The sequence below is a fragment of the Meles meles genome, chromosome 12 (assembly GCF_922984935.1).
Source record: "Meles meles chromosome 12, mMelMel3.1 paternal haplotype, whole genome shotgun sequence".
NCBI classification, from domain to species: domain Eukaryota; kingdom Metazoa; phylum Chordata; class Mammalia; order Carnivora; family Mustelidae; genus Meles; species Meles meles.
In genome coordinates, this window is record NC_060077.1 from 48,621,074 (window position 1) to 48,634,191 (window position 13,118).

At 45.9% G+C, this 13,118-nt stretch overlaps 1 protein-coding gene across 2 annotated transcripts in view; it reads left to right on the forward strand.

The window, feature by feature from the left end:
• Positions 1-10,648: 10,648 nt before the first annotated feature.
• The window catches only part of TTC39C (tetratricopeptide repeat domain 39C), a 106,810-nt gene continuing 104,340 nt past the window's right edge, over positions 10,649-13,118 (forward strand). For both annotated transcript variants that reach the window (XM_046024711.1, XM_046024712.1), the window contains exon 1: positions 10,649-11,391. In XM_046024711.1, the coding sequence (XP_045880667.1) occupies positions 11,225-11,391 (167 nt within the window). In that variant the 5' untranslated portion in view covers positions 10,649-11,224. The remainder of the gene's footprint in view (positions 11,392-13,118) is intronic.

Sequence of the window (13,118 nt, forward strand, 5' to 3'; positions counted from 1 at the left end):
CTTCCGCAGTATCCAGCTTACAGAGGCTGGCATGTGGCAGTCCTTGGAAAAAAAAAGTCGTTGAACTGAACTGGACCTTGTTATATATAGGTAAAATATTATAGTCTTTCTGACATATCTGATAATTAAGTCATCCTGGGCAACAACAAGGTTAACCTGAAAATTATGTAATGTGTCATTCTTGGAGTGAACCACTAATGTACCTATGACCACTTAAATTGTTCCTAGATCCTGAAGACCAGGTTCCTGAGTCTCAATCTCATAGAAATGAACACTGAACTTGAAAGAAAGAAAGCAGGCAGAGTTTATTAGAGATAGCTTGTATAAAAAGGAGCCAGCAAGAAAGAGGAATGTCATTCTCTGAAGGGGTAGTGTGCCAGGCTTCTAAGGGCACTTTTCCAAAGGGTGAGGGGCTGGGAATGGCCAAGCATCCTCCAGTCCCACGGTCATTATTCTGTGATCCTTACTCTTCAGTGGACACAAGACAATCACAGGATGCCTTTCTCCATGGTCGACATGCTTTTAGGCCTCTTGGAAAATAGAAAGACTGGTACAAGCAGGCTTTAAATTGTTACTTCTAATTTTGCCCAGGCAAGCATGACTCCCTGATGGCTGTTATCTCTTGTTTGATCGCTTTCCCAGAAGGAGGGATTTGTCTCTTCAGTGTATGGAAACTTTTTTTTTTTTTTAAGATTTTATTTATTTATTTGACAGAGAGGTCACAAGGAGGCAGAGAGAGGGGGGAGGCAGGCTCCCTGCTGAGCAGAGAGCCCTATGCAGGGTTCGATCCCAGCTCGAACCCACTGAGCCACCCAGGCGCCCCTGTATGGAAACTTTTAACCCCTGCCTCTGATGAATGGCTTTATAGGAAGGAGTTATGTCCCTCTTGCTTATCCTACTGTTTCAGTATGACACGTTCTATACAGGCAAATAATTCTAAAATTTGCTTCAATTATTTAATTGAACAAAGGAAAACAATAGAGCTGCTATCTTAGGTGTGGAAGAATGAAAGGGGTTTTTGTTTGTTTGTTTGTTTTTATACCAAGCAATGTCAGTTTCCTAGGCAGGTATGGTGGAGTGGGGGTGAAGAAACAGTACCATTGCTCTTAGACAGAAGTGAGGGGTTGCCCACCAGAGGTCATTTCCTTTTCAGAGAGGTCAGGGAAGTCAGGTTGCTCCTGAGCCCAGAAAACTGGTGTTTTTTGGTCTGGTTTTGGAAATGACGAAACCAGTCCCTGTGGTATCTGGGCCTCCAGTTTCCTATCTGGGGATATAATCTGTGTTCTCATTTTCTCTTTGCTGTCTCCCAGATCTCCTTGTTTTCACTGTTTCTGTCTCCGGGAAGATGGCAGGGTGAAGAGGGTGAAGAGAAGTGAAGAAATGTGTATTTTTAGCCATGACACAGCTGAATGTTCTGAGTCTTACAACCACATTTAAAAATAAACGTCAAGAGTTAGGCTTTAAGTGATCTCTTAGTGTCCACATCCTCTTCCCTCCTTAATGGGGGCCTGTCTTCTTCTGACTGGCTACCCTCTGTATCGTGTTGCTTTCAACTCCGGATGTATAAATCACTAGCCAGTGGAATGCATACAGTTTTTTTTTTTTAATATTTTTTATTTATTTGACAGAGAGAAATCACAACTAGGCAGAGAGGCAGGCAGAGAGAGAGGAGGAAGCAGGCTCCCTGCAGAGCAGAGAGCCTGATGCGGGGCTCGATCCCAGGACTCTGGGATCATGACCTGAGCCGAAGGCAGAGGCTTTAACCCACTGAGCCACCCAGGAGCCCCTGCATACAGTTTTTTAAGATATTATATAAAATCCCTTCTATTTAAAGGCCTAAATAAACACCTTTATCCTCAGTTTAATAATACAACTGTTCATATCCAACAATTTAAAAATGATTTACCATCGAAATCCCATACTGGGTTATACTTTCAACTCATTTATTGATGAACTATTTCTGTAACATACACCGAGGCTAAGAAATCAGGCCATGTATATAGACATGAGCCATAGGCGCTCTGCTTTCTAGGAGTTTCCATCTTGACAGCTCTTTTTCATGGGGCTGTATGAGGTTTGCCGACATTCGACCTGCCTGGGGTGCAGAGTACAATGCAGATCCTGGACCCCACCTCAGTTTCAATGACTCCGATCATATCCGAGATCATATGTCTACCTGTCTTCAAAATACCTTCTAAAGGGAAGTGATATTCTTTCTTACTTTTAGGAAGAGATAATGATGACCACATAAAATTCATAAGGGGGTGTGTGTCTATACTCCCTCAGCCAGGCCTCCAGAATATACTAGGTTTTACTTTAATAACTAGGACTTACTCACTACGTGCAATGAGGCCTAGAGTCAATCCTCACTTCAGCCCTCACCGGCTGCCTGGCGTTGGGAAAATTATCCAGCTTCTTCATATTTATGTTCACATCGGTAAACTTGGGATAAAGCCCACCTCACAGGCTTGCTTGGAGAATTAAATAGAACAACATATGTAAAGTCTTAATCTAGCAGGAGACATGTAGTGACGGCGACTGACAGCGGATTTATGGGGACTCTTCAAGATGAGGGTTTGTTTTTCATCATAAACTATGTTTTTCTGCCTCAGGTATGTGAAATCACGGAAGCAAACCATGAACTCCCTTCTCCCTCTGTCTTGCACCCTGTGGTTTAGAATGATTTTTTTTTTTTAAGATTTTATTTATTTATTTGACAGAGACAGAGATCACAAGTAGACAGAGCAGGCAGAGAGAGAGAGGGGGAAGCAGGCTCCCTGCTGAGCAGAGAGCCCGATGTGGGACTCGATCCCAGGACCCTGAGATCATGACCTGAACCGAAGGCAGAGAGGCTTAACCCACTGAGCCACCCAGGTGCCCCTAGAATGATTTTTTAAAAATTTTATAATAACAGCTTTATTATGACTTACATACTGAAAAATTCACTGTTTACAGTGTACAATCCAATGGTTTTTAGTATATTTACAAAGTTGTGCAATCATCACCACTATATAATTTTAGAACATTTCAAGGTGAGTTTTGCGTGCTCGTGTGTGTGCGTGTGTGTGCGTTCGCGTGTTAGGGAAGCAGCTCTTTTAATAGAATCTTTTAAAGGAACTATACGATATTATACACTGTAGCAGACATATCTCCTTTACTTACCCTGGGAGACTACAAATACCTTCTTTTTTAAAATATTATTTTTTTCATCTTTTGAATTCCTTTTCTGGAATCATCTTCAAAATTTTATTCCCATTGTTTAAAATATCTGCAGTTGTGATGGATCTCCTTTTGAAGATAGATGTAAAAGGGATCAAAAGTGGTGATTAGCTCCCCTTGATGACTAATGGGGGAACTCAAACTGACTGACACTATTTGGGACTCAAAGACCAGGAGCTGGCTATAAATGAGTGAGACGGCTCTTCTGGTGTGGTCCATATGCTAATTCTAAAGATGTAGAGTCAACAAAAGTCAACAAATTAACAGAAAAATCAGCATCTATCGGTTTATAAAGTGCACATCTTTTGTGCTCATTTAAGGAGCAAAGCCTGGAATTAAATGGATTCTGACAAATTTTGCACCAAGGTCTACAAGGTACTTACCATACTGGGCTCTCAATGTGTATCAGACTTCCTGTCTCATCTTCTGTAATGAGAAGGCTTGTATGTATGTCTCAGTGTTGCCAGCACTCACTCGTGTTCTGACCCAGTGGGAACACTCAGTGAGCGCCCTTTGAGAAAACAGAGATTCAGGGCACCCAGCTCCCTCATGTCCAGAAATTTGCACAGATAATACTTGTACGGATTACCTGTACTGCTAGAAAACTTTTTCTTCAACTAGTTCCTAAAGATAATGTGGGGAATTCAGTGGTGCTGATTCATGGGTTGGAACACCAGGATTGCTATTGGAACCCCAGAGCACAACCCACATGACTTATAAATAAGGCATTATTTTATATTTACAATGCATCCCTCCTTGCAAAGGTAAGAGCTGACTGCAAAACATGTGATATACACAGGACACAGAAGACGTATTTTTAAAAACTTCATGCCAAATATTGATTTCCTTGTCCAACCCTTCAGGGTGTGTCAGAAACATATTAATGGATTATTCAACAGAGATAATTCAGATCCAAATGAAGAAGTCTAAAACCTAGATATTTTTTCTTTTCTTTTTTTTTTTTTTAAAGATTTTATTTATTTATTTGACAGAGAGATCACCAGTAGGCAGAGAGGCAGGCGGAAAGAGAGGAAGAAGCAGGCTCCCTGCTGAGCAGAGAGCCCGGTGCGGGACTTGATCCCAGGTCCCTGAGCTGATGACCTGAGCTGAAGGCAGAGGCTTAACCCACTGAGCCACCCAGGTGCCCTAAAACCTGGACATTTTTACTTTCTATGTTTTATACATTCAGAAGAAAATCTGCATGTCCTCCTCAGGCTGCATTAATAACAGCAAAAATGTATTTTTTTTTACAGTAGAAATGGTTTAAATTAATCATCTCCATGTGATGCCTCTGGTTATTTGCACAGACTTTTTTGTAGCTGGATATTTCAAGATAATACCGTTGACAAGTAAATATATGAACAGAAGCATCAATTGGCTTTAATTTATATTAGAACACTAATTGTATGGATGCAGATAATATCTTGCCATTACAGCGTGCACTATTCACTACCCACTATTTCATTTACTTGCCTCGAAGGTACTGATTGTCTTCATATTACAAATGGGAGAACTAAGCCTAAAAGAGGTTAAGTACAATTGCCCTACGTCACAAAGTTAATGGTTCTGCAGAACCAGAATGGTAATCTCTGATTTAGACTCCTGGCACAATCTCCCTCCCCCTGTACTTCCAACTCATTCCGTTCATAGCTAACAAACAGGTGCTGAGCACCTATCACGTGCCCTAGACAGTCCTAGGAATCTGACTACACTTTAAGATCCGGAAACAAATCTACTCCGAGAAGCAAATGTCAAGGCTGCTGCTTCCACCCAAAATAGATTCACATATGTGGTTAGGTGAACAGAAAGGTATCTCTTCCTTTCTCCTTCAATCAGGGAGAAGCCTGGTGGTTAGAAGAACTGGGATATGACATTTGTTATTAGTTCATGTAGGAAAGGCTTAATAACATCTTAGCATAATAAGGCTAGGATTGTTAACAATAAAGTAAAGTTACATGGATAGCAGGAAAATAATTTAATAAAAATGGAAATTCCAGATTGAAATTAATCATAGTGGCAAGATAATTTTGATTTCTTTTTTAAAGATTCTATTTATTTGAAGGAGAGTACTTGTGAACAGGGAGAGGGGCAGAAGGAGAGGGGGGAAGCAGACTCCCCACTGAGCAGGGATTCTGCATTCTGGATTCTGGGATCATGACCTGAGCCAAAGACAGATGCTTTAACCCACTGAGCCACCCAGACGCCCCCAAAGACAGATGCTTAACCCACTGAACCACTCAGGCGCCCCAGTAAGTTTGGTTTCAGATATGCCAGGAGAAAGTCCACCAGTGTACTAAATGAAACCTCTTTTTGATACCTTTCCCTGCCCTCCTCCACAGGCCCAGAGCACATTTGCTTCCCACTCCGGGGACTCAGCCAACCCAGACCTTGAAAGCAGAGACTGCTTCTTCCTTTACGGAGCAGCAATCAGTGGACAGAGAAGTCACGGATGTTGACCAGAGGCTGTAAAGTGTGCGAATCATGAAAAGGTACTAAGGGAGAGGGAGACTTGATTATTTCTGCAAGGAGCAGTGAGGGCGATAGACCCAGGGAGCAGCAACTGTCAGTGAAAAACAAGGAGGCAGGTTAAAGGCAGGGGATGCAGAGGGAAACGTAAAGGAATGGGAAAGGAGAAAGAGAGGGAAAGAGATAGAGAAACTCTGTGAAGACCAGGAGAGGAGCTGAACTCCCACTCAAACACCTTGCAGTCCAGACTTGGGCAGGGGGCCTCACTGTCTGAGCTATCCGGGGGAGGTGAGCCGCTGGAGGAAGGACACGATGCCTTCCCCGTTATTGAAGCATAGCAATAATCTCACCTCTAATAAACACCTGCTCAAACCTATATTATGTCCATTGGGTATTCGGTTTGGGGGAAAGCAGACGAGAAGGCATCCAGTCTGAAGGGGATATAGCTCCTGCTTCGTGGTCCCCACTGTGGTCTGCAGTGAGGCGTATCCTGTTGGAGGCATCCACCTGCTGGAGAAACAGCCAGCTGGATCCTCTTGGGTCTACCACGTGCTCCTCTCCTCAGAGGTCAGCCAGGGGCCCACCTGTGAGTAGGAAAAGAAGGAGCCTGCTCTACAGTTTTACATGCCAACCCTTGCCCTGATGTGTTTTCTAATTAAAAGTTGTTGACTCAGTCTTCCCTCACCTTCCATAGAGTGACAGGCCCGAGTTTGATAGCAAAGCTAGCAGGCCATGAAAATGCAGTGACATTAATTTCCCAGCCCTCCCCCACTTTAGAGTTTCAGACATTCTGGGAACCTATATTTATTTCAACGGATGGTGCAGGTTTCCAGAAAGATACATCAAGGCATGGTTACCAGCATTCCTAAAAAATGTTAATATGACCTAAGCACATAAAACAAGATTTCTTAAGGTAGTATATTCTCTAAATGCATTTAAAAAGCCATTCCAAACCCTCAAAACATGTTTAGGAAGACAAGAGTAGGAAATGTTGCTTGCTGTCCCTCTGACATCCATTTCCTACCTTCCTTTTCTTAGTGGACCTAGAACTTCCCAGTCAGGGGAATTGGTTCCACTTCCCAGATCCGGGACCAGGCTCTGATTGGCTTAATCCAGTCATAGTGAACCCCCTCCTTCTAACCAGATTGATTGGTTCAAGTATGAGCACCTGGGGGCACCTGGGTGGCTCCATCGGGTAGAGCCTTGTACTCTTGATTTTGGCTTAGGTCATGATCTCAGGGTCCTGGAATGGTGCCCCTTACTGGGCTCCGTGCTCAGCTGGGAGTCTGCTTCTCTCCCTCTCTGGCCCGCCCCCTGCTGTCTCTCTCAAATTAAAAAATAAAAATAAAAAAATAAAAAGCACCTGAAAGCCGCTGAAAGCCAATGAGATTCAATTAGGGGATTTGGAATTAAGTGTTGAAAATGTAATGCCTTGGGGTGCCTGGGTGGCTCAGTGGGTTAAAGCCTCTGCCTTCGGCTCAGGTCATGATCCCGGGGTCCTCGGATCGAGTCCCTCATAGGGCTCTCTGCACCTCAGGGAGCCTGCTTCCTCCTCTCTCTCTGCCTGCCTCTCTGCCTGCTTGTGCTCTCTGTCTCTCAAATAAATAAATAAAATCTTAAAAAAAAAAAAAAGAAAAGAAAATGTAATGCCTTGTTACTGGATGTGAAAGAGCAAGCAGGTAGCCCCGGGAAACTTCTAGGTGTTTGGGTACCAGAACAGAAGTGCCTAAGGATAGACCCACCAAACACCAAAGTGGCAGAACCCTGGGGTGGAAAGTTGAAGAAACTGGGTCCAGCTCACGGTTTTGTAGCCCTGGCCCAGCCTCCTTTGGGGAAGTCCCCTTTGTGAACCAATACATTTGCTTTTCTGGGCCATTTGGATCAGATTTTTGTTGTTGTTGTTGTTATTTGCAACCAAGATGTCTTAACTTAGAAAAAAATCTACCATGTAAAAAATAAGACACACCTAAAACTTTTCATAAATCATTTAGACTTGGCATTTCATTTTCACAATGAGATCTCATGAAGAACCACAAAATACTGATACATGCCACAAGAGATATGTAGAAAGGAAATCATGTTTTCCCTCCATTTGAGAGCTTTTCTTTTCCTCTCCCTCTCCCTCCTTCTTCTTTGCTCCTTCCTCCTGCCAAAGGGAACACTGGGTAAATCCTATTAGCCTGTGGCCAAGTGCACTGAAGAGTGCCTTAGTGCTATGAAAGGGTGCTGAGGATCTCACCATTTCAGGTGTATGGCACCCTAATGTGTTGGTAATCTAGATTTTTCCTTCCTTTCGTAAGTAATACATACCATGACCTCTTAAACAGCCATCATCATCTGCCGTTGTTATCTAGTGAAGCAAACACCGGCAGCCTTCATTCCCTGCCTACCAGCTGAAACTTGGGGAGGTGTCAGCGCCAACTACAGCTGTCACAGGTCTAATTACTGGGTCGTGTATTGCCTCGCTTCTGGGTTGGGAGCCCATTTTTGAATCCTCTCTGTATCCCTCGTTGCAGAGCAAATATTTGAAAATGTCCATTCAAGATGCTGCTGCTAATCTAATCGTGGCATTTGGCTAGATGCAGTTTGGCACATGTCTGGTGTAAATTACATGGCAGAGGCAGCCTCTATCCATATCACCTACTAGGGGGTGCTGGGCAAGTGCAGTGGATCTTGCCCCAACTGCTCAACAGCTAAATTTCACTAAGTCTGTGTAAGCATTTGTGCTAGGTTTCTGAGACAGATTGTTTTGATTTTGCTTATCTCTCCCCACCCCCCTATTCCGAGCTGCAGGGTCCCAGATCCAACTTGTTAATGCCCACGGGGCCATCAATTCCTTGACTCCCCTTGTCAGAGACATGGAGAACTGGGCTTGACTGCCTTCTCCAGGTGTGTGGGGAGAGGTGAGGTACAGGCTCTGTGCTAGGTTTGGTATTGCCCTCTTGGCTTCTCTCCCTTGTTGACTAGATTGTTTCAGGATTATGGGGTAGATGGTTCCACAGATCCAAAGTTCAGGAAGCTTATATACTGGGCGTGTTGTCAGCACTGGCAATGTGTGACCAGGGAACACTTTCTGGCAAGAGTCCCATGGCCAGTATAGTACCTAAGAGAAAGACACAGACACATAAATTTGTTAAAGAACACAAGGACAGGGGCGCCTGGGTGGCTCAGTGGTTTAAGCCTCTGCCTTCGGCTCAGGTCATGATCTCAGGGTCCTGGGATCGAGCCCCGCATCGGGCTCTCTGCTCAGTGGGGAGCCTGTTTCTCCCTCTCTCTCTGCCGCCTCTCTGCCTACTTGTGACCTCTCTCTCTGTCAAATAAATAAATAAAATATTAAAAAAAAAAAACACAAGGACACCTCTGTCACTCAGGATCTGGCACTCGGGGCTGGCTTCAGGGAACTTAGAACCCTGAACACCCATTCTCACGATGAACATTGTTCAGACCCGAAGGCAATGCAACTTACCTCTTGCTCAATATCTGAAAAACAAAGGTTACAGCCTATGAATGCCATGTAGATCTGTGGCACTGCTGATACTGGAATCTTTTTCATTTATTATTAGTATTGTTTGAATCTAACACTATTTTACATCCAAGAGTACTTGGATAAAAAACCTGGCAAACCTCTCAGGTCCTCTCAGATCACATGAATGCAGTGATTCATGTGGTATTGTTTCCGAAAGGTGAGAAATCACCCCTTTCCTTGCTTCTTTTGATGTTCTAATTTGTGGCTCCAGATGTACTCCAGAACTAGCATGGTGTTCTGACAAATGACGGCTGAGGAATGACAGCAATTCACTTACTCTTAAATATATGAATGTTGGAAATACTATATGGTCTTAGATATTCTTGTAAGAGATGGCACAAATCACACAATGAGTGATAGCAACTTGTATGATGAAATAAAATTATTTTTGAAGTATTTTCCGTGCTAATTTATCACATGGACCTCGTTATAATGCTGTATGTGAACGGGTGAATCTCTAAACCAAAACACTGCTTTAATTTTAATTTTTAATTAATTTATTTTTTAAAAAGATTTTATTTATTTATTTGACAGACAGAGATCACAAGCAGGCAGAGAGGCAGGCAGAGTGAGAGAGAGGGGAAGGAGGCTCCCTGCTGAGCAGAGAGTCCGATGTGGGGCTCGATCCCAGGACCCTGGGATCATGACCCGAGCCGAAGGCAGAGGCTTTAACCCACTGAGCCACCCAGGTGCCCCAAAACAGTGCTTTAATTTTTAAAAACAGTTTCAATTGTAAGTGCTTCAGTCGAGCCATTTCTCCAAACTGAAATTAAAAAACCACAATCTAAGAATGACAGTGACTTAAGAAAGGTGGTCTGATCTGACATTAGTCTTGATTGTCACAACGGATTTAGTGATTTTGCTAAAATAAAGGTGAAAAATATAAATTTATGGACAAACATAAAAATCACTTCTGTGAATAGTCTCCATAGTGTTACCCACACAGACATTACCAGGCCGTCATTAGAACAGTCAGACATATGCAACAATGACTGATTTCGGTCATCTTTGACATTTTCCTTATACTCGGTCATATAATAAACCACAGTTTTATACTTACTTTCCTGTTTCATTGGCATGAAAGTATAATGGTCAGGGCAATAAAAGAAAACATTTGAAGAGCTTAATTTATAAACTTTAAATATTTAGGTGTATGTCACATCGGCCGCCATTTGTCCTCTTGCCCCATGGGGCAAAAATGTTGGTGGCGGCCGGAAAGGGTGCGTACCAGGATCCCGGATTCTCTCTGCTCCAATTCCTCTGCGCTGGGTTCCCGCAGCTGTCCCGCAGGTGCCCTCGGGCCCCGCCCCCTCCTCCCACCTCCTCGGGGATTGGCTATCTTGGGCTCGGGGGGGTCGGCCCAAGGTCGGGAATAAGTTCGGGGTCGCGGGCGTAGGCGGCTCTGGGTTTCAGGCGCTGCCTGCCAGGGTATCGTGCGGCCAGGTGGTCTCCAGCCGCGCGCTCTCGCTGCGCCCCGGGTGGCGTTCCCTGTCCCCCTTTCAAGCCCGCTTGCTTCCCCGCTGACCCCCGGGTTCGGCTTTTTCGGAGGAAAGAGTCTAGAGTCCGGGCCTCGGTGCCTCGCGAGTGTCCGAGCAGGTTCGGCGCGCTGGCCCAGGGCGGCGGGGTGGGGACCCGGGCCGGGAGGGACTGGGCGGCGTGCGGGGGCTGCTCGGGCCCCGGCTCGGCGGGGTGAGAGACACCCGGAAACGGATTCCACTTGGGTGCCCGCGCGAGGGGGCGTCTCGGAGGGAGCGGGAGGAGCAGGCGGGCGGGCGGCTGCTGAGTAATCCCCGCCGCGGCGGGAGGTGGCGGCCTGGGCGCTCACGTACCCCGCCGCGCTGCAGCTCGCCCGGCTCCTCCTCCCGCCCCGGCCCGCCCAGCCCGCCCAGCCCCTCCCCCGCCCCGCTCTGCTGCGCGCAGCTCCGGGCAGGTAGAGCCGGGCTCCGGGCGCGTGGGGGCCGCAGCAGCTGCCGCCCCACCTCGCCTCGGCCCTGCGCACAGCCTCGGGCGCCCATGGCGGGCTCTGAGCAGCAGCGGCCGCGGCGGCAGGACGACGGAGACGCGGCGGCGGTGGCCGCGGCGGCGGCGCCCTTGCAGGACGCGGAGCTGGCCCTGGCTGGCATCAACATGCTGCTCAACAACGGCTTCAGGGAGTCGGACCAGCTTTTCAAACAATACAGGTGACCGACGCGCCCTGCTCCCCTCGCCCCAGCCACGCGCCCCTCCGGGCCGGCTCACGCGCCGCGGTCTGCCGCTGGCCCCAGCAGCCTCCTCCCCCATCCCGTCGGTCCCTAATCCCTGGCCCCGGTGCCCAGGTCGCCTCCCTCGGCCTGCGCTGCAGCGGGCGTTTCTGCGCCTTTGTCACATCGCCCCCTTCCAGCCCCGTGCTGTTGTCCTTTGGCTCCGCGGGACCCGCTACCCGTCCTCCCCGCGGTCTCCTCTCACTTTTTCGCCCCCCCGAGAGGGGCGCCCAGTGCTTGTCCGCTTCTCTCTCACCGGTCCGGAGCCCGTTGGTTTTGGGGACCTGGGACCGGATGCGATAGGAGGCAGCTGGAAGCCTCAGACTCGCCGTGCTGTGCCCAAGCAGCCTTTGTGACACGGAGCACACCAGCTGCATCGTGCCCGTTTCTTGTGCCTCGCATTACTTTGCATCGTTGTGCATTCCAAACGGTTCTCTTGTTTGGAAAGCTTCTCTTGTTTGGAAACACATGCGTAATTGCCTGGTAGTGCGGGAATGAAAAAGAAAACTCAGCGGAACTCGGCTTGCTCTCCTCTCTCTCGGCCTGTCTTCTCGAACTCAGTCCTCCAAATGAGTTCCTAATGCCTTTCGAGCGAGGGGACTTACATGCACCTCTCTAACTTGAAGAAAATGGAGGGACTGTAAATATATGTAAGGGGGAAGGAAGAACACGTGTGCTCAGTTAATTGCTTTTTTTAAAAATGCGTCTTCTAAAAAAATGAATCGAAAGAACTGAAACCTGGTTATCGTTCTTCTGTGAGTGGGAGGAGCCTTCAGTTTCACTGGGGACCAGAAGTATCTGCTTTCTGGTTTAGGAAACGGAGTTTGTGATTTGTCCTTCTAGTGATGAGGCGTCTCCAGGATGTTGATTAGCAACTGTGGTGGCTAAGGGACACATGCTTCACACTTTTTCAGACCTGGGTGGTTTGGTAGGAATGAAGGAACCGTTGTGCATCTGTGATCGAGAGCCACAGTCTGTAAGGAAATGAGAGGGATGGGGGCGAGGTAGAGACGCCTGACTTATTCCGACTTCAAAGATTGCTGGTTCTATGGTTGGAGCTTTCACTTTTCAGTGGCAAAACAGTATCTCAGAACTATGAACTCTTCACTATAGACGGTTTACTCTTAAATCAGTTTTTTGTTAAAAAACACAAAAACAAAGTGGAAACATCTTAGCTTTACTCAGTCCGCTTTGTTTTTAAAAGCTACCAAGCTGATTTCAGTCTGAGAATGTACCTCGTGGAAAAACAGACATGAGTGTTTGGTACAGTGATAATTTATTATTATTATTATTATTATTATTATTATTATTATTATTATTATTATTATTATAGATTACCAGTTTGTGTTGTATGAGAGAAGACTGGAGAAAGCCTGAGTCAAATTTACTCTTTAGTTGCTGATCAAAATACAGTGCTTGTCTATTTCAATACTTCTTGCTTTTGAATTGCTATATTACTTGTTTTAACATTTTTTCTAAACTGCTTTCATGTACTTAAATAGTACCTTGTGATTTCTGTATATTGAAAGCATGAAATAAGGCAAAAATACTGTTATCTAGGCAATTGTATGTGCTGTTAAAAGCAGGCAGATTATGAGTGATAGGAGAATGATGTTCTCACAGAAACAAATGTACCTAAAAGGAGTTTCTCTGTGGTGAGTGTGTTG